At 57.1% G+C, this 22,945-nt stretch overlaps 1 protein-coding gene across 2 annotated transcripts; it reads right to left on the minus strand.

The window, feature by feature from the left end:
* Positions 1–4,260: 4,260 nt before the first annotated feature.
* Positions 4,261–20,322, minus strand: GMEB2 (glucocorticoid modulatory element binding protein 2). 2 transcript variants are annotated; one of them, XM_062628312.1, is made up of 10 exons: positions 20,288–20,322; positions 16,609–16,753; positions 13,056–13,153; positions 12,222–12,352; positions 10,583–10,686; positions 9,142–9,299; positions 7,525–7,596; positions 6,849–6,986; positions 6,190–6,312; positions 4,261–6,091 (listed from the first exon to the last, which is right to left on the minus strand). In XM_062628312.1, exons 2-10 carry the CDS (start codon positions 16,737–16,739, stop codon positions 5,445–5,447), a joined length of 1,602 nt encoding a protein of 533 aa, XP_062484296.1. In that variant the 5' UTR covers positions 16,740–16,753; positions 20,288–20,322; the 3' UTR covers positions 4,261–5,444. The 2 variants fall into 2 exon arrangements, with proteins under 2 accessions (XP_062484296.1, XP_062484297.1); XM_062628313.1 differs by lacking the exon at positions 20,288–20,322 and having other exon boundaries at positions 12,222–12,349; positions 16,609–17,243.
* Positions 20,323–22,945: the final 2,623 nt, after the last annotated feature.

Raw genomic sequence — 22,945 nt, forward strand, 5'->3', positions numbered from 1 at the left:
TGGCACACACGGATGGATGGGAAGTGCAGCAACCCAAAATCCCCCCCCGAACATACACATCCAAGCAAAAGGCCCAGGAGGTTCCTCTAACCCCCCTCCGGCCCCACAACCACACCGCAGCACCGGAGCTATGGCAGAGCCTTGGAGGGAGCCCCCACTCTGCTCCCATCCAGCATCACCCCAGGGTGCCCCAAGGCAGAGGGATGCCCAGGCCTGGGGGCACTGGATGGACACCACTGAAGCAATGGGCGGCCATGGGAACCGGCTGCCTACGGGCATCAAAGCCGCTGTCACTGCTGGAGCCGAGGGCACACCAGCTCCCAGCAGCAGGGCCATGGTCTGCTCCGTGCTTTGTCAGCCAGGAGCAAGCGGGGGGGCTCAGCCTCACGGCAGGAGGTGACCCCATGGAGCCCCCCACATCGGCTTTCCTGCTCGGGATGGAGCTTCCCAGCTTTTCCCCTCACTGCTGCCATGGGAGCTGCTCAGCTGGGGCAGCGCAGGAGCCCCGTCCCTGCCCGGGAAAGGAGCGGTCCCTGCCCCATGGAAGATGCAGCTCCAAGTGAGGCCAAAGGGAAAGCATCAGCTCAGGAAGTGAGCACAGGCACCGGGACACGCAACAGCGACGGAGCCCGGCCCCGGTTTGAGCGTGGGCAGAAATCTCCCCCTCCACAGCACTGACTCTAAACGCCTCTGTAACAGCCCAGACACCATCAGACGGCAGCAAGAACCAGAAACAAAGCACCCCTAACCCCATCCCCACGGTGTCCGAGCCGGGCTTGCCCCAGCACTGGGGCTTTGCTCGGGTTTTCCGGGTGGGATGGATGGAGTTTTACAGGCGGGATATTCCCCCTGCAGCTCCCGCAGCAAGCAGCTTTCAGTGTCTCACACGCAGCCTCCCGCACACGGACAAAGGCGGCTGGAGCAGGGCAGCAGCCCAGGGAGAAGCCGGGCTCTGCTGCCCCTTACCCCGTGGCCGGAGCAGGGAGGAGGCAGCGCCGCGTCAGGGCGGGGAAGAGCCTGAACCTGGGACGCAGAGCGAGGGGAAAGCCCCGAGTTTCGGTTTCCGTTTCTGCAGCGATGCCGTCAACAGCCACGGAAAGGGGGGGGTACCAGCTGCAGCCCCCCCCCCATCCCCGAGGACAAGCTGGGACCCGGGAAGGCGTCCCATGAGGATGCTGGAGCATCTCCTGCCCTGGTAACCCCCCTAAAGCAGCCCAGAGGAACCGGTCCTCGGCAGGACCACGGCGCGGCTCTGCCTGCACCGCTGCCGGAGGGATGCAGCGGGAGCATCCCCGGGTCTTTCCCAAAAGCTGCCGTATGCCTGGAGGAGAAAACGCATCCGGTCGTGCCCCCATCGCCACAGAACACAGGGAAAACGGGGACTTGGCACGAGGCAGCCGCAGCCCTTACGTAATTTAGGGATGCGAGTCCTGCAAACGGAGCAGCCCTGGCTCCCCCCGGGGCGCTGCCCGGCCCCATGATGGGGAGGAAAGGGAAGCACGGCTGAGAACCCCTTGGAAGGCAGCTCCTATCAGCACCAGACCGGCAGAGCGGGCACCAAGGACCCCCGGCTCACACACCAGTTGACCCACTGCGATTTACCCCAATGCTCCAGTTGTGGGGTGCCCGACTCCCCACTGCAGCTCTGGGAGCCCATCCCAGGTCCGTGGCAGTGCAGCCCCCTTGGGGATAACAGAGCCCCAGATCTCAGCGCTGCTCTCAGTGCCATGGGGTGACCCTCCCTCTGATCTGCAGGTGGGATGCGCTCACCGTGCTTCAGTAGCGATGCTTCACTCCTGCTGCTGAAACCTGGGCTGGAGAACCAGGAGACAGAGCAGCCATGCGCACCGTGGGACACGTACCCTGGCCAGAGCATCTTGCAATGGTCCCGTCCCTGCTGCATCCAGCCCAACGCCAGTGCCCCACACAGTGGCTGATTATCCCCACTGAGAGCTTGCTGCACGTTGACTTCCCCCTTGCTTTTCCCTCTCAAGCCTCAGCCCTACCACGCGTTACCAACAGCCCTACAAGCACCCAGCTGCTCTCCACAGAGCAGGGAAGCACCGCAGCGTGCTCAGGATCAGCACAGCCACTGCCAGAGCATCCCAGCCTGTCTTTCCAGGGATACAGGGCTTCCCCGCAAGCTGCTGCAAAGGGAGGGGAGGATTGCACCAGCCCTAATCTGCCTGGAGAGCTGTTATTGCTTGGAGAACTGTTGACATCCCTAGGGAGCCTTGCCGTGCAGGGCAAAGGACATCCATGTGGGGAAGTGATCTATAGGCTCCAGAGCAGGTAAAGGGGCCTGGAGGCAGAGAAGAGCTGCTGCCTGCTCTGCCCTGGCACTCGCTGCCCACTGCCACAGCCCCAGCACTGCACACACCAACCTGGGGATGCCACCAGCCTGAATTCATCCCCCTCCCAGATATCCATAAAGAGGAGGCAGGAGATCCCTCCAGCCGCATTCCCATCCAAACCTGGCCGTCTCCTCGCAACCCACAGCCCCTGGATAACCTGGATGGGTCTGTCCCAGGCAGAGACAGCTGGTGCAGGATGCTCAGCCCACAGCTCTCGAGGGCTGGGCAGGTGAACCAATGCATTCTGGCGCCCAGCACTGCTGGGGACAGCAGCCCTGTGACCAGAGGGACCTTCACTCACTATCACAGTGCAGGAACAGGGGGCTTTGGGGTAGAAATGCACCCCCAGATCCAGCTCAGCACTGCTGCTTACACTGGAGAGGCTTGAGGCTCACAGTGACCACAAGCCTTTATAGCTCCTTGGTCTAAGGCTGTCCCAAGTACAAAGATAAGACGGAGAAAAGGCACTGATACCTTAACAGCAGGAGGCAGGGAGGGAAAAGGCTCTGTTTAGGCAGGGCTCCTCTTTAAGGGCTGCAAGTCCTGGGTTCAGGCTCAGCTGAAACGAAACAGAACCCAACACCTGAGAGGAACAAACCTCTTCCTCTTCTAAACACAGCTTGAGGAGGTGTTACCAGCACTGGGTGCAGCCCTGCCATGGAAAACCAGCCTCTGGAGCCACATTTGGGGCTCCCCGGCCCCATGCACACCCTGCCTGTGCTGGGGGCACTCCAAGGACAGCCCGGTGCCCCCAAAACACCCATCTCAGCTTAATGTCCAAGTTAAAATTGGTCCTTTGCAACGGGACCCTATGGGCAGCACGGCAGCGGGTGCTGGGGATGGAGGCACTGCTGAGTGCCACAAGCACCCAGTGAGGACCCTGCTGCCTCCTGCACTGTTGCAGGATGCGGATGTCGGTGTAGGCACTGCTGCAGGGAGGCTTCTTCCCAGGATGCTGCTGCATCCACCCACATTCACAGCCCAGGCAAAGGGTGGGAAAGGAAACCTAAAGCCATCCCAGCATCCCTGAAGCAGAGCAGATGCAGTCCCTAAACCCCAGCTTTCATAGAGACTCCTGAATTACCTCCAGAAAGACTTTGTGGCTGACAGCATCCACCATGGCCTGGGGATGCACAGGCTGGAGCAGCGGCGGTCAGTGGGCACAAGGGCAGGATGGACAGAGACACCCTCCTGCTTCACCCAGCTCACCCCAGCATCCTTTCCAAGCCCAGGCACCGCTCCCTTCACAACATTCCTGCTCCTGATGGCCACATCCATCTCACCAGGGGTGGAATCGAGAACAAAACTCATTCCATGGGAACGGAATGAAAGCCCTGAGGATGGTGGGACACTGGCACAGGCTGCCCCATCCCTCAGCCATGATGACCTTCATGGGGCTGCTGTTCTGCCACGTTTCCGACCTTCCCAGCTCCTGAAATTAAAAGCATCATCTGTAAAGAAAACCAAAATAAAACCCTTATTCCATGAACACGTTTGGGACGAAACCGCTCCCACTCAAGGGACAGCACCAAAATCACTTAAATTCATGTGTTTGTCAGGGCCTGTACCGGTGCCAAGGGGGTTTTCTTCCTCTAGGAATCTTCCACTCCTAACACAAACTCTGCTCTTGCCTTCCTGTAACAAACCCAGGCTTTTCCCCCTAAATTCCATTCCCCCCAGTGCATCACCAGGCCAGCTTCAGACCCAAACCCCACCCCTTATGGTTAACACCCCCCCCAAACACAGCAATGCCTCCCAACCCAGACACTCCGAGAGCACCACAGGATTTAGGGCATCCCCTAAAGGATCCCTGTGTGCACGTGGACAGCAACGTGTGCATCCTCAGCGTGCTCTGCCCTGTCCTATGCCCCCGTTGCAGCCCCAGAACACACGGAACCGGTAACGCTCTCTTCAGAAAAATATTTATTAGCTCACGGAAGCGACCTCGCATCGCTGCTGCCGCCGGAGCAAGTGGGCAGAGACCCCAGCACATCCAGCACCCGAGCCCTGCCCGCCGGAGGCAGTGGGAGCCCCGCTGCAGCTGCACGCGGGCCCTTGAACGGGGCCATGAGACAATGCAGCGAGTTAAAGGGTGGAAGGAGTCCTGGGGGATGGAGCACCCCGCTCCACAGTAGCTGCTCAAATCCAGCAGGGAGGGAACGGCAGCACCCGGCTCCCATGGGATGAGGCACCCCAACAGGATGCTGGGGACCAGCCTGAGCCTGCACTCTTTAAGCGCAAGGTCCTTGGAGCGCTGTTGAGCTCAGCTCCGCACATCCAACGTTTCCCTCTCCCAGCGCATCCTTCACAAAGGGCTTTGCTTAAAAACTGCTGTTTGCATTAAAAAAAAAAAAATCCCCAAGAATGGATTTTTAGAGAAAATAAGAAAGAGACCCTAAATCCTCACGAGTTACAGCTCCTCCGGCTCTCTGGGTTTCTCTCCCTCCTTCCTTCCCCCAGCAGAGCCGGGCAATGCATCACGATCACCATCACAAGCTCCCACTTGTTCCTGCCACCCCAAGCCAGCATCACACGCGGAAGCCAAGCTCCCAGGGCCTGTGCCCGGGCTGCAATGCACAGCCTCTTCCTGCTCCCGATGGACAACCCGCTCCTGGCGTCCCCTCTCCCTCCCTGCAGCCCCTAGGGATGGGGAGCAGCATTTCCCTGACTCCCATCAGTCCGCAGCAGCCAGATCGGTGCCTGCTCAGTGCTTCGCCTGCTCCTCCTTCCGCTACCTCCTTCTCCCTGCCCTGCATCCCTGGCTCCTCAATGGACACTGCTCCAGGTCCGCCTGCAGATGAGGCAGGGCTGATGAGCCAGAGCAGAATAACTATCGCAAGAGAACAGGGGAGGAAAGCTTTATACAAAAGTAAGCTTTTGGTCTCTTTTCTCTGCTCCAAACAGGGCACTTCCACCTTTCCCTTCTCCAGGCATCTTTCCTCCCCCTCCTTCCCTCTGACCTGCCCCTGGTTACCGATGTTGAGCCGCTCTGAGTCTCCTTAACCCCTGCTCCTCGTTCCACAGCGCAGCCAGGGAGAAGGCAAGTTCCACCCAGAGCACGGCCAGCGTCCCTCCAGGCACGTCCCCCCTTCACTTCTGCTCCGCCTCATCAGCCACTGCGCTCACCTCGATGGTGGCGGCGGCGTGCTCATCCCCGGTGGCCTCGGTGGTACCGGAGGGGACAGTCACGACCGTGCTCCCGCTGGGAGCCATCTGAGTCACGTTCTGGATGGCTGTGCCGAGGCCCGGCAGCGTGAGCAGCTGGAAGGGGCTCACCACCTTCACAACCGTGCTGCCGTCCTGCACGGCGGCCGTGCTCAGCACCGTCAGGTTGGAAGCGTCCGGGTGGATCTCCACCGTTCCGGGGAAGGTGGAGCCGGCGGAGGCCAGCACCGTGTACCCCCCCAGCAGCGGGGAGGCCGGGGAGTTGGTGGCAGGAGGCTGGGACGGGCTCTTCCCCAGCACCGGCGCTTGGAGGGTCGAGACCACTTTGCCCAGAGGGAGGTTGGCGAGCTGGGAGACAGGCACGCCGGGGGTGACGGCGAGCTGTGCCGGCTGCGACAGCACCTGGGAGGTGATGGCAGCGGGGCCGGAGGTGGCCCTGGTCAGCCTGGGACGTTTTAAAGGCGTGGGGACAGAGACGGGTGTGAGGGTCATGAGGACGTTGTTGAGATGCTGCGCTTTGTGCTTCAGCTCCTTCGCTCGCTTGCGGTGCTCGTCACACTGCTGCTCCAGAGCTGCAGAGGGAAGAGGGATCAGCAGCAGGGATATGGCAGCGCCCGTCCCACCACGCCTGGTTTACCATGCACCAGCTGTAACACGTCCATGCACTTACCTGCTAAATCCCGTGTGTACTGCTCCCTCGAGCGATCCATCTGACACTTGTGGCTGGCCAGGACCTTCTTGACCAGATCCAGCATCCCGAAGTTCTGGACTACATTGTTGAGTAAAACAGCATCTTAAAAACAAGACAGAGACCTTTGAGTGAAGCAAAATTCCCCGTGCAAATTAGCTCCAGCTTGGTAAAAAGCCCCATGACAGTGAAGCCATTCAGCTGAGACAGCCAAAAGCTGATGGAAGTAAAACAGGAGGCTGGGGAAGAGGAGAGGACAGGAGAAGTCATGAGAAAGTGCAAGAGGTCACTAGAGTATAAACAGTCCTCTCCTGCTTAGCAGGGGTGATAAGGAATCTGCTGGCACAGTAGCTGCTTGCTGCATCGTTATTCTAAAGGCTTAAATTCCACCTCAGCTCCCAAGCCAAGCGCTTGTCCAGACCCAGAGCCAGTGGACTGGAATCCCAGGGCACAGGGAACTGGAGAGTTGAGGCCACCTGAAGTATCCCCGAGCACAGCCAAGAGCCTGCCTGCGGAGCAGCCAGAAGTGGGATTTACTTATGATGAAACCCATGTCCCTGCAGTGCCACCAGATATCCCAGAGGAGAAAAACCCACAGGCCCCTACCCTGAAATGACCCTTGGTCGTGCCCAGGCCCTTACCACCGAGCTGCAGTGGTGGATCCTGTGCTCGCTGCTGCAAGCCCTTCATGGTCTCCACCAGCTCCTGGTGGAACTCCTGGATCACTTCTTCCAGCAGACCCGTGTCCTTCAGGCCTCGCCAGAAAGCAAAGGTGTCATCTGGAGAAAGAGAAAGCAAGGGAGAACCTCAAAAGCCTCACAGGGGTTTTAACAGTGATCCGCTCTGGGCTCCCCTTCTGGCCCCACTAAGGGCGAAGACCTGCTTGGCTGCAGGCACAGGGTACTGAGGCAAAGCCCAAGGAGGGGCAGCTGGAAAAGGACTCGCTTTCCCCATCCTCTGGCACACACAAAGAGGACACTGATGCTGCAAGAAGTGCTCAGAGAGCACCAGAGCAGCTAGAAGGATTTTATGACTCCCCTGATTTGATTTTCTTTTTCCCCTAGAGCCACACCAAGCGCTCGGCCTTAGCTTCCACATCTTAGTGCTGAGGAACAACCTCATCCCAAGACAATGCTGCGCTCACACCTCACACAGGCAGGATATAACACAGCAGTATGTGCCCATAAGAAGCAACCGGATAATCCCAGTGGATCCTCAAGCAGAGCTGCTCCAGCAAGAGGAATCCTGCTGTTTCCCTCTTTCCCTACATCTCCTCCATCCTCTGCAACGCTGAGCCCAGCAGATCCCAAGCAGTACCTCCAATGCTGGTGCTCCAGTCGCTGGCATCCTCACATGTTTCTATGGTAATCGTAGCTGGGGATCCGTTCACTGCAACCAATAGCAAAAGAAGAGAAGAAAAAACCCCAAATCCTGATTTTCCTGTGTGTTTCACGGGCTCTTTCCAAGGGAAGCATTCCCTCCCTCACGCCTGGGACTTCTCCTTTTCATTTCTGTTTGACCAGAGCTCTCAGAGCTGAATGAGACGGGCAGGGTTGCTGTGCCAGCACGAGTTATTTTTTCCACACTGGAGTGCAGCACCCCAGGGGTTACTTCTGCAACCCTTGCACAAGAACACATGCCCACGAGCAGCACTTCCCTCTCATTCCCTGCACACACACAGGAACTGCTTAGAGCAAAAGTCAAACAGATTTAGACTCTGCATTCCTTTTGGCTATCCTTCTGTAGGACTGGGATGTCTGGAGGGTTTCTAAAGCCTGGAAGGGGAGAGCATCCTCCCATGGGATGCAGGGGGGCTCCCTCCCTCCAGCTCTGCCAAATCTCAGGGATTTTGTTACCATAGAGCCAAGGGAACCAGCGTCATTTGAGCCGTGGCAGAAGCGGGATGAATGGGAATGTGGCCAGAGACCCACAGTGCTGCACGGAGAGTTTAATGCTCAGCCGCTGCCATTAAACCCAATTACTCTGCTCCTTCACCCTGCAGCCTTCAGGGCTCTGGTTATTCCAGCACAGCCCAGCAGCCTGGGAAGCATCTCCCCTTTAGCAAGCAGATGCCCACGCCTAAGAGGAGGCTTGGACAGGCTGCATCATGCATCGGCACCAGCATCCCTGCCACAACCCCAGGCCGTGGTCCCAAGGGGCTCGCTCTGTCCTTGCTCTCCTCCCAGACACCATCAGGAGCACGGGATGTGGGGCTCCTTGGGGGCTCAGGAGCAATAGGAGTTAAGAAACGTAGAAGCACTTAGAAATTAGAAAGCTTTCCAATAATAAAGCTGCCTGTAATTATAGGTAAAATTAAATTTAGGTCTACAGCTGCGCAGCCACAACAGCATTTAAATCCAGTTTTATGAACTGCATAGATGAGTGTAGATTGAAATAAGGCTCTATTGTATCCCCTAGTTCTCTTTAATCTCTCATCAGACAAAGCAGCCAGGGAGCCCTAAATGAAAACCTCTAAATTGTTCCAGAAGTCAAGTTATTGCTGGAAGGAGAAGGGACTCCTGCTCTGGCACCCTGCATGGCAGGGGAAGCCAAGCTGATCCCTGCTTCCCGGGATGAGCCCTACGGACACAGTTCCAAGGAAAGAAGGGAACTTCATCGAGCAACCACTATTGTTCTCTTACAGACTAACTGCAGTCTTCTCTGCTTCAGTTACCCAGTTAGGGTAAGGCAGGACAGCTCTTTGGATCATGCAGTGTTACAGAGCAACTAGGTGAGTTACTGCATCTCTGCTGAGATGCTCCAACAACGGCTCTGCTATGGGGAATCCTGCAACAGAGCAGGGAGAGGAAGCAGAGGATGAAACAAACCACAAAGCCAGGAAGAGGCAACAGTGTGGGCAGCTGGTTAGGCAGTATTTTTGTGCTTTAGTGCTTCAATGCCCCTGTTTTGGGGGTGAGGAATGGCTGGACGTACCATCCGCAGAGGCGGGGGTGAGAGGGATGTACTCAGTTGATGCCTGGCTGGTCAAGGACACCCTGGCTCCAGTCAGGTCGATTTTGGTGCTCCGACACGTGTTGGAACAGACCTTTGTGTGCTGGTAGAAATCCAGCTCTCCTGAGTCCATGATCTTCCTGAAAGACAGGGAGCAAGCACAGGGACAGGCACATCAGCAGGAGCAGAGAGCTCCGAGATGCAGCTCCTGGCAGCCTTCACCCCCAAACTTCTCCAAGTTCCAGATGAAAAGCCAAAGCCAGGAGAGCAGGCAGAGGCAAGAGAGTGAATTTCCCTTGCTGGGACTGATGAGCTCCTGGCTTGTTGAGGGCTGAAGAAAAGAAGGTCCCAGACTGGTTCCACCAGCACCTTCCCCCTGTGCACACCTGCAGCTTCCAGCACAAGGGGGGCTGAAGTCTCAGCTCAGGGTGAGACAGCACAAAGTCTCCTCCTTCCCTTTTTGACTCTACACCTCAAAAAGAGATGGGGCATAACCCTATTTATAAGCTCAAATAAGGCCTCTCAGCTTAAGCAAAGGAGGTTGCGACATCGGTGTATGACATCTTCCCAGTGAGCATGTTGTCTCCAAAGCATCCCCAGGCTTTGGCAGCCAACAGCCACCTGAGCTTCCCAAGATTTGCTCTCATGGGTTTGCCTCCACACATTCCTCATGAAGTTTTTCCCTTGAAAGACCTGCCTTGCCAAAGCATGCATAAGCCTATTATGCAAAAGCTACGTGGAGCAAAAGCTGCTTAGAAGGAATATGGGAGACGCCTGCATTGAAGCAGAAGAATGAAGGCGAAGGCAATGTCACCCTGTGAGATGAGTGCAAACCCACCAGCAACTCCCAGGGAAAGAGGTGATGCTTTTGCATCCTGCCTGCAGGCAGAGCCAGACTTTAATTAAACCACAGTCTCAGGCTGGTGCTCATGAAGACCATAGAAGAATTAAATTACTGTAGTTAAGACTAGAGAAGAGAAACGCTTGCATAAATAAGCTTTGAGTAATTCCTTGATGCAGAAAAAAAGGAAAGCAACATGAAGCAGACACGCTGCAATGGGAGTGTTAGTGGACGACCGATGGACATCCTTTTGATGGGTGACATGGAGAACCTGCAGACAGCACAGCCTAACCACCAGAGGCCATTAAAATCTTCAATGGTTTTATGCCAGCTGGGAACTTGATGTGGTTCACGTCCTAAAAGGACTGCGGAAACGCTTCTTAGCCCAAACCATTCCCTAGGCACAAGGATAAAGCAAAGCCATTGGACAGACCACACTTGGGGCCAGGCTGTTATCAAGACAAACATCCAGTGGTGCATTTGCTCCCTCAGCAGCGAAACAACCGTGCCAAGGGCTCTGTCCTACCCCACCGTTATCCCCCAGGGAGAAGAAGCCTCCACTGCTCCTCTGTGGATACAAACCGGAGCATGATCCCATTCATCCGAATCGCCCGCTTCCAGTCCTTCAGGGTAGACTTGCCCGCCAAGTGGACAAACTCCTTGGGACTAATGAGGTGATCGTCAAACTGCAAAGGGCAGAAGTGCAACATCAGTGTCACAAGCCATAAACCAGAAGCAGGGCTGCCCTGCGAGCACGAGTCCACAAGCTCGTGATGCCCCGGTGGCATTTCCTGGTACCCAGCGGTGGGCTGCAGCCACATCACAGCCTCCACGTGCTCTTTAAGGAATACCACCAAACCAGATGGCTGACACACGCTTCCCCACCTTAGAGAACATTATTAAAGGCAAATATTGCTCTCATGGATGGCTGGTGAACAGCTGCTCAAAGCCAAGGCTTTGGGAGGGTGTGGAGGAGAGGAATTTGCTGCGTGACCAAGCCCAGGCAGGAAAAACACTCCATAGCTTGTGCAAACTGCCATGAACAGCAGTGACCTGCCTGTGCTCCACTCCACAATGAAACCCAGGCTGTCGCTGCTCACGTTTCAGTCCAGGGGCACTCTACACCCCACACGAGTGAAGGAAGGAGAGGCCCAAGTGGTCTTTGGCCTCCTGCTACCGCGCACAACCAGCGCTATCAGGGAAACCTCTGGCCCCTGTCACAGCTCACACCCACTTCCACCGAAAACCAGCTGCAGGGAGTTGGCACACACTGTATCAGCAGCCAGCTCTTCCCCTCCTTCTACTGCCCTACACACCCAGCTGTGCCTGAACCCATGCGCTGCCCTAAAGGCAACCTGCAGAATCATAGAACACCACGTTGGAAGGGACCTCAAGGATCATCTGGTCCAAGCTTCTTGGCAAAGCATGATCCTAACTAGATGGCCCAGCAGCCTGTCCAGCTGAATCTTAAAAGGGTTCAACACTGGGAAGAATCAGGCAGTCCTCTAAAGAGCTGCTTTAAAGCCCATCTCAAAGGATTTCCCAAGTCCAGGCCTCCTCCTTTCAATGCTCCTGTTGACAAGCATGGAGCTTACTCATCATTAGTAAATGAGAACCTGCTTCTCTGAACACGTATATGGGTTTCAGTACAGAGAGAAGAGTGATTTTAGGCAGCAGCAGCAGCATTAGGTGCAGCAGGACTTGTCCTCTGCCTCGGGGATGGAAAAGACCATCTCTCTTATGAGTGGCAAGGACCTTTGGAAAGCCCTTTTGCAATGCAGGCTAGAAGAGACGCTCCCTCAGCAGGTATTGTTTAGCCCATGTACAAATGCCAGCAATGCCTCACTCATTGTATGGTCCTGAGTTCATGCAAATTTTAACCATGAGTTATCCAGGGCACGGCAGAAGCTGTTCACTTGGCCCCCTACCTATAAACTCCTCAACCTTCAAACTGAGCAGACACTGGAAGCGCCCGATTTTCCCAATCTTTCCAATAATGCAGTTAAATTGAAGCTGCATCTCTCCAGGCAGGACTGCTCAGCTTGGCTGAAGAGACAAATATCAGGTCCCACAGTACCAAAACCTCCTCCTTTCCAACCATGACACGGCTGTGATGTGAAGCAGCTCACCAAAGCTCAGCAAAACCAGGCCAAGCCAGGTGAGCTGGCAACACAGGCAAGGGAAGGCATCAGTCCAGTACCAGGGGCGGCTTCATTCTCACCTGCACACACTTCACATTGATCCCTGGGCACACAAACTTTCTCCAGATGAGGTTGGCTTTGCTGTCCCCGCAGGTGATGGGGTAGACAATCTCTGCCTCCAAACTGTCCTCATCTTCAGCCATCTTCACTTCTCACAGGGAACAGCGGACGGGACAGATCAAAACGAAACGTGAGTCACAGCCTCCCATTCCACACCCAACACATGCAATGAGAAAGCAGTTCTAAAGCTCAGCATTAAAAACCACACGTGTACCCAGTGCGTGGTGGGGGGAGCGATGGGGTTTGTGGCCACCACTCACTTGCACTTGGCTACCAAAGCACCCAACCACCCCCATTTCTCAGGTGAAACAGCCCAGGTGAGGAATCAGCAGCCAGGGCTGGAAAAAAAGATCACTTCCTGATAAAAGGAATTGGCTGGTTGGGCAATTACAAAGTCACCCTTGGTTTTAAACTGTTTCAAGTCAAATCCAGCCCAGCTGGCCGCAATCTTTGCTCACTACATTCACTGGTAAGCAAAGCCAGCAAGCTTGCTGCAAAGCTGAGATCCCCACCATGAACTTGATGTGCAGGAGCCAGCAGCAACAGCCAGGCTCAGGGACTCATCCTGCACCAGGAGAGGGCAGCAGCAGCCCAGCCAGCAGCTGCCAGCTCCTGCCACCCAGCCCTTGCACCTCCTGGGCTCCCCTGGGTGCTAGGGAGAGCATCCCTGGTACCCCAAGAGAGCATCCCCAGCAGCTGGACCCTACCAGCAGCACCAGCACAGGGCTGTGCCACGTTGGGGTGATGGAGCTGGTGCAGCTCAACCAAGGGGCTATATCAGGGGCTGCACCTACCTAGGACTGCTTCCTTCAGATGCGTGGAGGCTGTAAAGGCGGCAGCAGCTGCAGCAGCTGCATTTTCAGTCTCCAATGTGTCTTCATTTATGTCACCACTGGTACGAGAGTCAGAGAAGCAGAGTTAAGCCACATGGAAATGCCACCCCATCAGTGCCCCATGGAGACACTGCCCCGAGCCACTCGCACTGCATTTTCCCACGAGCTTGAAGTCAGCTCTGGCTTTGAGAGGCTCAGCTCCAGTTTCCCATAGGCAGATGAAGAGCCCCGCAGCAGGACCGCTGCCAGCAGCCCAGCCGGCTCCTCCTCGCCTCCCTTTTAATCCCAGCCCCAGCGAGCTGCTCCAGTGCAGCGGGAGCTGCTGTGGAGGGATGCTGTCAGCACAGCCCCTTGCTCACAAGGTGCTGCCAGCCCCTGGCAGCTTTGCTTGAGAAGATCTCCCCAGGACAAACACGTGTGAAACATGATGCTGCTGCCAGGGCAATGGACTGCCTGAATCCCCTGCTACACGGGGTGCTCCCAGAGCAGAACCTCAAAGAGCTGCTAATACACTACAAAGGAGTTTGACAAACCCTAAAACAGGAGATCCAAGATAATGTGAGCCACGGAACCTCATGATAAACCTCTGAGCCTCTTTCAACTTGATATACTCAATGCATTAGTAACTAGTACGTGGCTCTTAGAGTTGGGCTTGTTCAGCCTGCAGAAGAGAAGGCTCCAGAGAGACCTTACAGCAGCTCCAGCGCCTAAAGGGGCTACAGGAAACCTGGAGAGGGGCTTTGGACAAGGGCCTGAAGGGACAGGCCAAGGGGAATGGCTTTAACCTGCCAGAGGGGAGGCTGAGATGAGCTCTTAGGCAGAAGCTCTTCCCTGTGAGGGTGCTGAGGCGCTGGCACAGGGTGCCCAGAGAAGCTGTGGCTGCCCCATCCCTGGCAGTGTTCAAGGCCAGGTTGGACAGGGTTTGGTGCAACCTGCTCTAGTGGAAGGTATCCCATGCTGATACCCATATGATCCAACCCGTGCATCACAGCCAGCTCTCAGCAGGGACCATTCCTGATCTGTTTTAAGATTTGGTTTTGCTATGGAAGATGTCCAATTACTGTAGCAAGCTTGTCCTGCAAGGGTGGGGAGGAAACAACAGTTAACTCTTCACATCCTTCACCATATTAACTTCCTAAGGAAGACTGTAAGGAGAAAACAAACCCGAAATCTACCCTGGTTTGGTACCACGTGAACTGAAAGGCTGGACCTAGTGACTCACTGGCAACCACACTCCCCACCCGTGGTGCCACGGGGACAAGCAAATTCAGGAGCAACTGGTTTTTCCATCCTGACCTCCTAACACACAGCTAGGGTGGAACTGCAGCTTCAAAGCACCCTTCCCTTGACAGTTGCAGAGCAGGCACCTGGTGAGGAGCAGCACCGAGATAAGGGCATTGGTGTGGACAGAGCTCAGCCTCCCTGGGCGAGTAACTCAGGAGATGCTGCTTCAAAGGCCAGGTGGGACATTACACTGCCCCTGCCCAAACACACAGACCCCAAGGAGGGAAAGGTGCTGGGCATTTGCACATGGGTGAGTGTTAGAGGTAGCAATCTGACATGAGAAAAAGGGAAGAATTATAACCTGGGTTTTCCTCGTCAGTTTGCTGCGTGGTTCTTGCATTTCTCCAAGTGCATTTGGAGAAAAGCCAGCAGTTCCACTTCAGCAGGGTGCCAAGAGGCAGCAGCCACATCTGATGTGCAAAGCCCCGCACTCCCCGACTCTGGAATCCCACCAGATCAAAAACCTCCACTGACTTATCAGAAGAAAAAACCCAGCAGAAGGCCAGCACCTGAAATGGAGCTTCCTCCAGGACTCCATCGCATCAACACCACTCCAAAAAGTAATCAAAAGGCATGACTGGATTGGGATAAATAACCCAGCCCACATGTGCCACCCCATCCTCCAGAGAGAAACAAGCTTCTACAGCTTGTATGAAAAGCAGCCTGTGTCTGCTATGGAGATGTAATCGGGTGGGGAAGAGAAAACCACAAAAGAAGGGTGAGTTTCTCCACCCTGCTTCCCCCATCCCATTCCAGAGGGACAGACAGAGGCAGATGGAAGAGCAGGAGAAGCCTCAAACACCTCCCAGGCCCCAGGAGTGCATCCCACCAAGCTGGTCCTGCCTTCGCCGGTTGCCATGACGAAGCCAGGGGAGGATGGCTCTCATCTTCCTCCCCGGGAGGATCCATCAGCCAGATGGAAGAGAAGAGAGTGTGTGCTGATAAAGCAGTGGGCTTGTCCCCTGTCTCCTCCACTCCTGCCTTGCCTGGAACCTTGAGAGAGAAAAACAAAGTCCCCACCAGAAACCTGCACTGGGAATGCTGATCAGGAACACAAGCACCTCATTAGAGCCTCAAGGACAGATCCCTTCCAATCGCAGATGAAAGAGAAAAGCTTCTTGATGGCTGTTACTGTTTCCCCACTCCCCTCTGCCTTTTCCAGTCAATCTTAAGAACACATGAACTAATTAAGCTCTTCACCACTGGTTGCATAATCTCTTTTTCTTAAATAGCAAAACCCTACCCAAAGGAGCACTAGAAAGGAAGAGGCAGCCCCCAAGCTGAGCTTGGTTTCTAAGTACCACATAAGACAAGTTGAAAGCCCTCTGCCCATGTGAGCAGTGACTGAGCCAAAGCAGAGGAATCCCAGCCTGTGCTTGCAGCCACTTTTCCTACGCCAGCTGGGGCTGCAAAGAAGAAACAGAGGGAGAGGGAGGCAGTGCTGCTGTCCAAGGCTATGGAGAGACCACTGGTGGCTCCTGCTGCCCCCCACCAGTCCCACAGCCCTGCTTGTGAGGGGAGTCCCAGCAGCTGGCACAACAGGAGTTGGGCAGGTTTTGCTTCATGAGCCCAAGATCCATGTCATTCCCATCAACCTGCTACTGTCCTGGAGCACGGGGGAGCAAGGAGCCTGCCCACCAGCCCTTCCTCAGAGAGATGCATGGAAAAATCCCAGGGAATCTCTTGGAGCCTGCTAAGATAAGCTCCACTCTGCTGTAGCTAAATAAAATTCATCCTCCCTCCACTGTGTTAGGGCTGAATGGCTCCTGACCATGCAAGGGACATCCAGGAGAGGATGAGAAAAGGTTTCCAAAGGAAAACAGGAGGGAAATAAGAGAGAAAGGAAATCAAACTGCTTGAGCCAGCCTCTGTGCTCCTGGACAACACCACACTGCTTCACATGGGTCTGCAAAGGCTCAGAGCCACATTAAAACCAGAAACCACTCTGCATCCAAAGCCACATCCCAAGTTTCACATCTGGCTGCCTCTCCACTGAGGGAGCTAAGGAAGTTACCATAGGGCAGGCAGCAAGGAGTGGAGCCTTTCATCCCCACCATCCAAAGAGCATCAGTGAGAACCTAACAAAGAACCAGAGACTGCCCAGGCATCACTGAGGTCCCTGCTGTGAGAAGTGATGCAGGAGATGAAACACACCCAGCCCTGCTCAGCACAACCAGGGTGGGAGGGTTCCCAGCCCATCACCTCGGTGAACACCAGCTGTGTCTCTTACCCGTGCTGGGACAGGTTGGTGGTGACCAGCACCGTCTTGACCTCCTCCACGCCGCCTCCATCCACAGCACCGTCAGGCGTTGTGACCACCACCACCTCCTCCATGTGAACACTGACATCCGGAGTTGCCATCACGAGGCCTCTGCCTGTGGAAACATAAAGGGAAGCCCCATGTCAAGAGGTCTTCCTGCTAAAATCAGTCACGGAAGGACCATCAGTGTGGTGGGAGCAAGGGGAGGGGAGGCTGCAGGGAATCTGTGCTCTGAAAGAAAAGGGATTAGCAAATCCCCAACTGCTGCATCCCAAGAGGAGGGATGACAGAAGGCTTGTAATCCAGCACCCACTGCAGGCCGGGTGAGGGTGATGGGCACAGTAAGAGACCACAGGTGGTGAGGGACAAAGTGTGGGAGCAGATGCGAAGCAAAGAACTGGTCCTGGCCTTCACCAGAAGCTCTCTGAAGGTACTCAGCTTGAAGGTGTGCTTCCAACTGTATTCCAAACTGCCTTGGAAGGGTTTCAGGAGCTCATACTGCCTCCTCCATGGCAGAAATTGGGACCATCCCCTCCTCCAAAGTCACACATACAAAAAGATTCAAACTCAAAGAGCACTTGAAGCCTGCACCACAACGTGACACCTGGAAACTAAATCAAGGTGTGATGAACCAGCGCTAGATTTCAGTGCTTGAAACCCTGCACATCCTGTACTTCATGCACATGAAGAACCTGGGGGGAAACCCCAAATCCTGGTTGACTGCAGGCACGAGGAGCCGTGCACCTTCCTGCGCTCATGCTTGTGCTCCAGCCCCACTGCTGCAGCCTCCGCACCCGGAGCACAGCACAACAAACACACGGGGGAAGCCCCGGTGCTCGGGGATGCCATCGCCCACCTCTGCTGCCAGCTCAGCCCCGGGGCCTGCTTCCCCTGGGATTCCAGGTGACTCTGGAAGGGAAAGCAGGTTTTCAGCCATTTAAGTAATAAGAGAGGGCAGAAAGGGAAACAAATACCCTTTAGGAACACATGCGTGTGTAAGCACCCCCCAAACACCCCGCTGTTGTTAACGTTATGAGGATAGCACAATAAAACTTTGCAGATCAGCTTCCGATGGGATCTTCAGCCCTGTTCCATGAGTGAACTATGCCTGCATTACCCCCTCACACCGCAGAGCACATGCATGCTCAGGTATGGAGGCTGGTGACCCCAACACGTCTCCCATAGCACCAATACATCTCCCATAGCATCAACAGACCTCCCATAGCATCAACAGACCTCCCATAGCATCAACGCACCTCCTATAGTATCAACAGACCTCCCATCGCACCAACACACCTCCCACAGCACCCACACCACCAGTGCAGCCCCGACAGAGACAGGGAGCCTTCAGCTCATCAAGTGCTCCCCATGGCCAGGTCTGGCCATCCACACACAGAGTCCTTTGGCTCCCACCACCTTCCCCAGCCACCATCAGAGCCATGCAGGGAGCTGATGGGTCTGATGTGAGTCTGCAACACAATTCCTGCCCTGCAGAGACTCCAGCCTGACCCACAGGATGCTCTTCCCCTCCATGGAGGCCACAGGGTTTATCCCAACCAAGCTAAAGGCGAAGCAGGCAACAAGAGCTTCGGTGTTTGCAGGAGCAAGGAACAAGCTGGACTGAGGGCAAGGGGAGAGAAACCAAAGGCTTTGCTACAAACCAGCATCTGAAGCACTGCAGGACCGGGCAGGCTGCAGGGCACAAGCTGCTCCCAGTCCCCTCGCTCCTCGTACTGGGGTAAAAGCCTACACTGGGTGCTGCAGATGTGATGCACGGCACAGTTCAAGCACTGTGATTTTCCTTCCTGCTCCATCCCTACACCCATCTTTCCTTTTGGGATAAAACCCTTCCTGCAGCCATAACATCACCCGCAACGGCCTCTATCCTGGTGTCTGGTTTCAGGATGCTCTGGACATCCCACCCGAACCATGCATGCCTCCAGGCAGGAACCAGCATGGGGGGGCCTGAAACCAGGCTGAGAACACCGGCAATGATGGGGCACAGGGCAGGGAGCACCCCGCTCCCCCAGGGCTCTGCACCCCTCCTGGTGCACATCGAGTGGTGCTGAGCGAGGCTCAGCGCCTGCAGGAGACCTTTGGGGGGGGGGGAAGAGAGGAGGGATTTTGGGGTGCACTTTCAGTGGAGGAGGGCACACGGGGGGGAGCATGGCAGCATGGGGGTCGCAGGAAGGGGATGGATGGGGAGAAGGGATGAAGGCTGCGTGCAAAAGGGGGTGCATGCGGGGGGGGGGAGCACAGGGGTGCGTGGGGAGGGAGCTACGTGGGGAGGGGGCTCCATCGGGGTGCAGGAATGAGGGTGCACAGAAGACACAAGAGAGTGCACGGGGGTGCGGGGGTTATGGGATGCACAGGGGGGAAATGAAACCACATGGGGGGGATGTACAAACCGGGGGTGCACCGGGGTGGGGAGGGGATGTACAAACCGGGGGTGCACTGGGGGGATGCACAAACCGGGGGTGCACCGGGGTGGGGGATGCACAAACCGGGGGTACACTGGGGGGGGATGTACAAACCGGGGGTGCACCGGGGTGGGGAGGGGATGTACAAACCGGGGGTGCACTGGGGGGATGCACAAACCGGGGGTGCACCGGGGTGGGGGGGAATGCACAAACCGGGGGTGCACGGGGGGGGGGGGGGGGGGATGCACAAACCGGGGGTGCACCGGGGTGGGGAGGGGATGTACAAACCGGGGGTGCACTGGGGGGGATGTACAAACCGGGGTGCACTGGGGGGGATGTACAAACCGGGGGTGCACCGGGGTGGGGAGGGGATGTACAAACCGGGGGTGCACTGGGGGGGATGTACAAACCGGGGGTGCACGGGGGGGGATGTACAAACCGGGGGTGCACCGGGGTGGGGGGGGATGCACAAACCTGGGGGTGCACTGGGGGGGGTGCACCGGGGGTGGGGGGGGGGATGCACAAACCGGGGGTGCACCGGGTGTGGGGGGGGATGCACAAACCGGGGTTGTACCGGGGGGAATGCACAAACTGGGGGTGCACTGGGGGGGGGGGATGCACAAACCGGGGGTGCACTGGGGGGGGACACAAACCGGGGGTGCACTGGGGGGATGCACAAACCGGGGGTGCACCGGGGTGGGGGGGATGCACAAACCGGGGGTGCACCGGGGTGGGGGGGATGCACAAACCGGGGGTGCACTGGGGGGGGATGCACAAACCGGGGGTGCACTGGGGGGGGATGCACAAACCGGGGGTACACTGGGGGTGGGGGGGGGATAACCTCGGGGCGCCCCGCTCGGTGCCGTTAGGGCCGGACACGATGTGGTCCCGTCCCGTCCCGTGTCCCCCCCACCCCCACCCCGCGGCGGGTCGGCGCGCGCGCTCCCGGTCGTAAGGGGGATGGGGGGGGGGGGGGGGGAGAAGAACAGGGGTGCGGGGGGGGGGGGGGGTGCGCGTGGGCGCGTTCACGCTGGCAGCGCCGAGAGCGCGGGAGGGAGGAGGAGGAGGAGGAGGAGGAAGGGGGGGGTGGGGGGGGGGGGGCGGCCGGGCGCTGCCGCCGTCGCCGTCTCCTGCCGCTGCCGTAACGTCCTGACGCTCCGCAGGGACCCGGCGAACGGACGGCGCGTACGGAGGCCCCGCGGCGGGCGGCGCCAAGGCCCAGCGCTTACCTTGAGGCCGGCGTCCCGCGGGCCCCGCTGCCGGCCCGGGCAGGGCAGGGCCGGTGGGTGCGGAGCGGAGCGGAGGGCGGCGGGGTTGGGGTGTGAGGGGGGAAGGGGGGTGGGGGTGGGGGGGGGGGGAAGGGAAACGGGGCTCCGCCGCGCGCGACTCTCGGCCCCCCCCCACCACGGTGCGCATGCGCACGGCCCGGCCCGGCTCCCGGGACTTATTTGGCGGGGGCGCCGCGGCCCGCGCTGGCTGTGAAATAGGTACCGGGCCGGCGATGTGCGCATGCGCGTGGACGGGGCGACGGTGATCGCTGCCGGGGGGGGGGGATGCCCCTCTGTGGGGGATCCCCTGCGTGTCCGTGTAGTGTGTGTGTGTGTGTATCCCCCCCCGCCCCGTGCGAATGCCCGGGTCCGTGCGCTGCGGGGCTGCTGCGGCCCGGACGTGCCCCGGGGTCCCGGTGGGGGGGGTGGGTGCAGCACCCAGCGCCCAGCACCCAGCACCCAGCGCAGCGCGGAGCTGGGTGGGGGTCGCGTTGAAGGGACCTTAAAGCGCACCCAGCTCCGTCCCCTGCCACGGGCACGGACACCTTCCACTAGAGCAGGGTGCTCCGAGCCCACGGGTGCACGTGTGTGGATGGGGGAGTGCACGTGTGTGTGTGTGTGTGTGGTTTTGGGGTGCACGTGTGTGTGTGTGTGTGGTTTTGGGGTGCAGAGCTGTGCTCGTGCATGGCTTTGGGACAAGGACCGGCTTTGGGTCCTGCCTGTGCTGATGGGCGCAGTGTGTTTTGGGGTGTCCCAGGGGGTTGTGGTCGGTGGTGGGCACCCGGCATGGAGCAGCCAGGCTGGAGCCTGCCAGGACCCATCGAGGTGAGCTTCCATCCCTGAAGGGAGAGCTTCAGGCGTCCGGATTCACTCTGTTTGCAGCGCTGCTTTGGCCGGGTTGAAAAGGTGTAATAAAACCTGAAGGATGCTCTCTGGGCACTCTTTTGATGTCCTTATCAGCAATAAAATACGAAAAAGGAGATAAAAGAGCGTGTTTTGCACTTCGGGGGACACCTCCCTCCTACCTGAACTCTGAGTCGGGTGTCACATTTAAAGGCCTTTAAGGCACTGAGCAGTGCGGTTGTACCTAAAGGAGGGGGGCTGCACATTGGTACCCAGGGGCCGTGATGTCTCTGGGCCCTGTACACCACTCCAGTGCTGCCGTTGGACCCCGCATCAGGGATTTTCCTGCTGGCTGCAGAGCTCAGGAGCCATCCCCGAGTTGCTGCACCCAAGGCGTGCTGCATTTCAGCACTAAATACCATGCTGTGTATAGTGCATACATACACTGCTCTGTATATGTATGAGAGTATATATACTCTGCTCCCTGGGTCCCCCCCAGCTGCCTGGAGCTCTCATGGGGTTTGGTGTCATTTCTGCCCTGTGAGCTGTGCCCACGGGGTCCAGGCTTTGGGAGCCTGCAGTGATTTGTTGGACACACACACACACACACACACACACACACACACTCTTCTCACACGCTCTTGCCACGTCTCCCTTCTGCTGCAAGTGGGTGGTTCTGAGACAGGAAGAGCCAGACCAGAGCCCCGAAGAGTTGTGAATCCCTCTTTGAGACGCTCCGCATGTGGTTTAGACCCAGCAGCTTTTCACACCTCCTTGACAAGTGGCTTTCTCGGCCTCGCGTTCAGGTGCGTCTCTGACCTGCACAGTGGCATTTTTCATAGCAATCTCTAACGAAGCTGATTGATTTGTAGGGGTTTATTTAATGCTTATTTGTCCCAAGCCTCTTATCTTTTCCCATCCTCCCCATGCAATCCAACCATCTGCCAGCTCTGTTTCCCTCCTATTCCTTCTCGCTTTCCAGTTTACCCAAGCTAATACCAGTGATACCTCCCAAGGAGCTGTCTTTCTTTCCCTCCTCCAAGAGAACCAGTGGTAACCAGCGATGTCAATTCACCCACTGGAAATGGCGATGCTCTTTGCCATGGAAGCCAACACTGTGGTCGTCAGCTCCCTGTGGACCTCCACAGGCAGCTCCATCCTTGTGACCTACATAGGGCCAGATGGGGCAGACAAAAGCTCCCTCTCCCACTGTAACTGGAGCCTGATGGCAGAGGGGTTATAAAGAGGGTAAGAAGGCAGTGAACCCACAGCGATGCTGCCCTGCTCCGGTTTCCATCAGCCTGTGGCCTCTTGCAGAGCAAACCCTTGCTTTTGCTACCAGGCACCAGCAACAGGAGCCTCCCCGGGCTCCTCCCCAGCACCCACAGCAGGAGGAATTCACCTCCTGGCACCTTATGTGCTCACAGCTCCTTTACCAGCCGATGGACTCGCTCGCAGCCCTAGTGCCAGGCGGGTGGCTGAGGGAGAGCAGCCTCAGCACAGTGAAACCTTTAGGGAATTACTCTGCAAAAACCTCTGCTGGTTTTGGCCTGCCCAGATGTGCTTTGCATTTACCTTCCCCTCACTCAGACATGGGACAATGATGCACTGTAGGGATCTGATGCCTTGTAGGGATCTGACGTGTTGTAAGGATCTGATGTGTTGTAGGGATCTGATGCGTTGTAGGGATCTGATGTGTTGTAAGGATCTGATGTGTTGTAGGGATCTGATGCGCTGTAGGGATCTGATGCGTTGTAGGGATCTGCTGTGTTGTAG

The sequence above is a fragment of the Pezoporus occidentalis genome, unplaced genomic scaffold (assembly GCF_034315485.1).
Source record: "Pezoporus occidentalis ecotype Australia unplaced genomic scaffold, CSIRO_AGI_Poc_V1 ctg313, whole genome shotgun sequence".
NCBI classification, from domain to species: domain Eukaryota; kingdom Metazoa; phylum Chordata; class Aves; order Psittaciformes; family Psittacidae; genus Pezoporus; species Pezoporus occidentalis.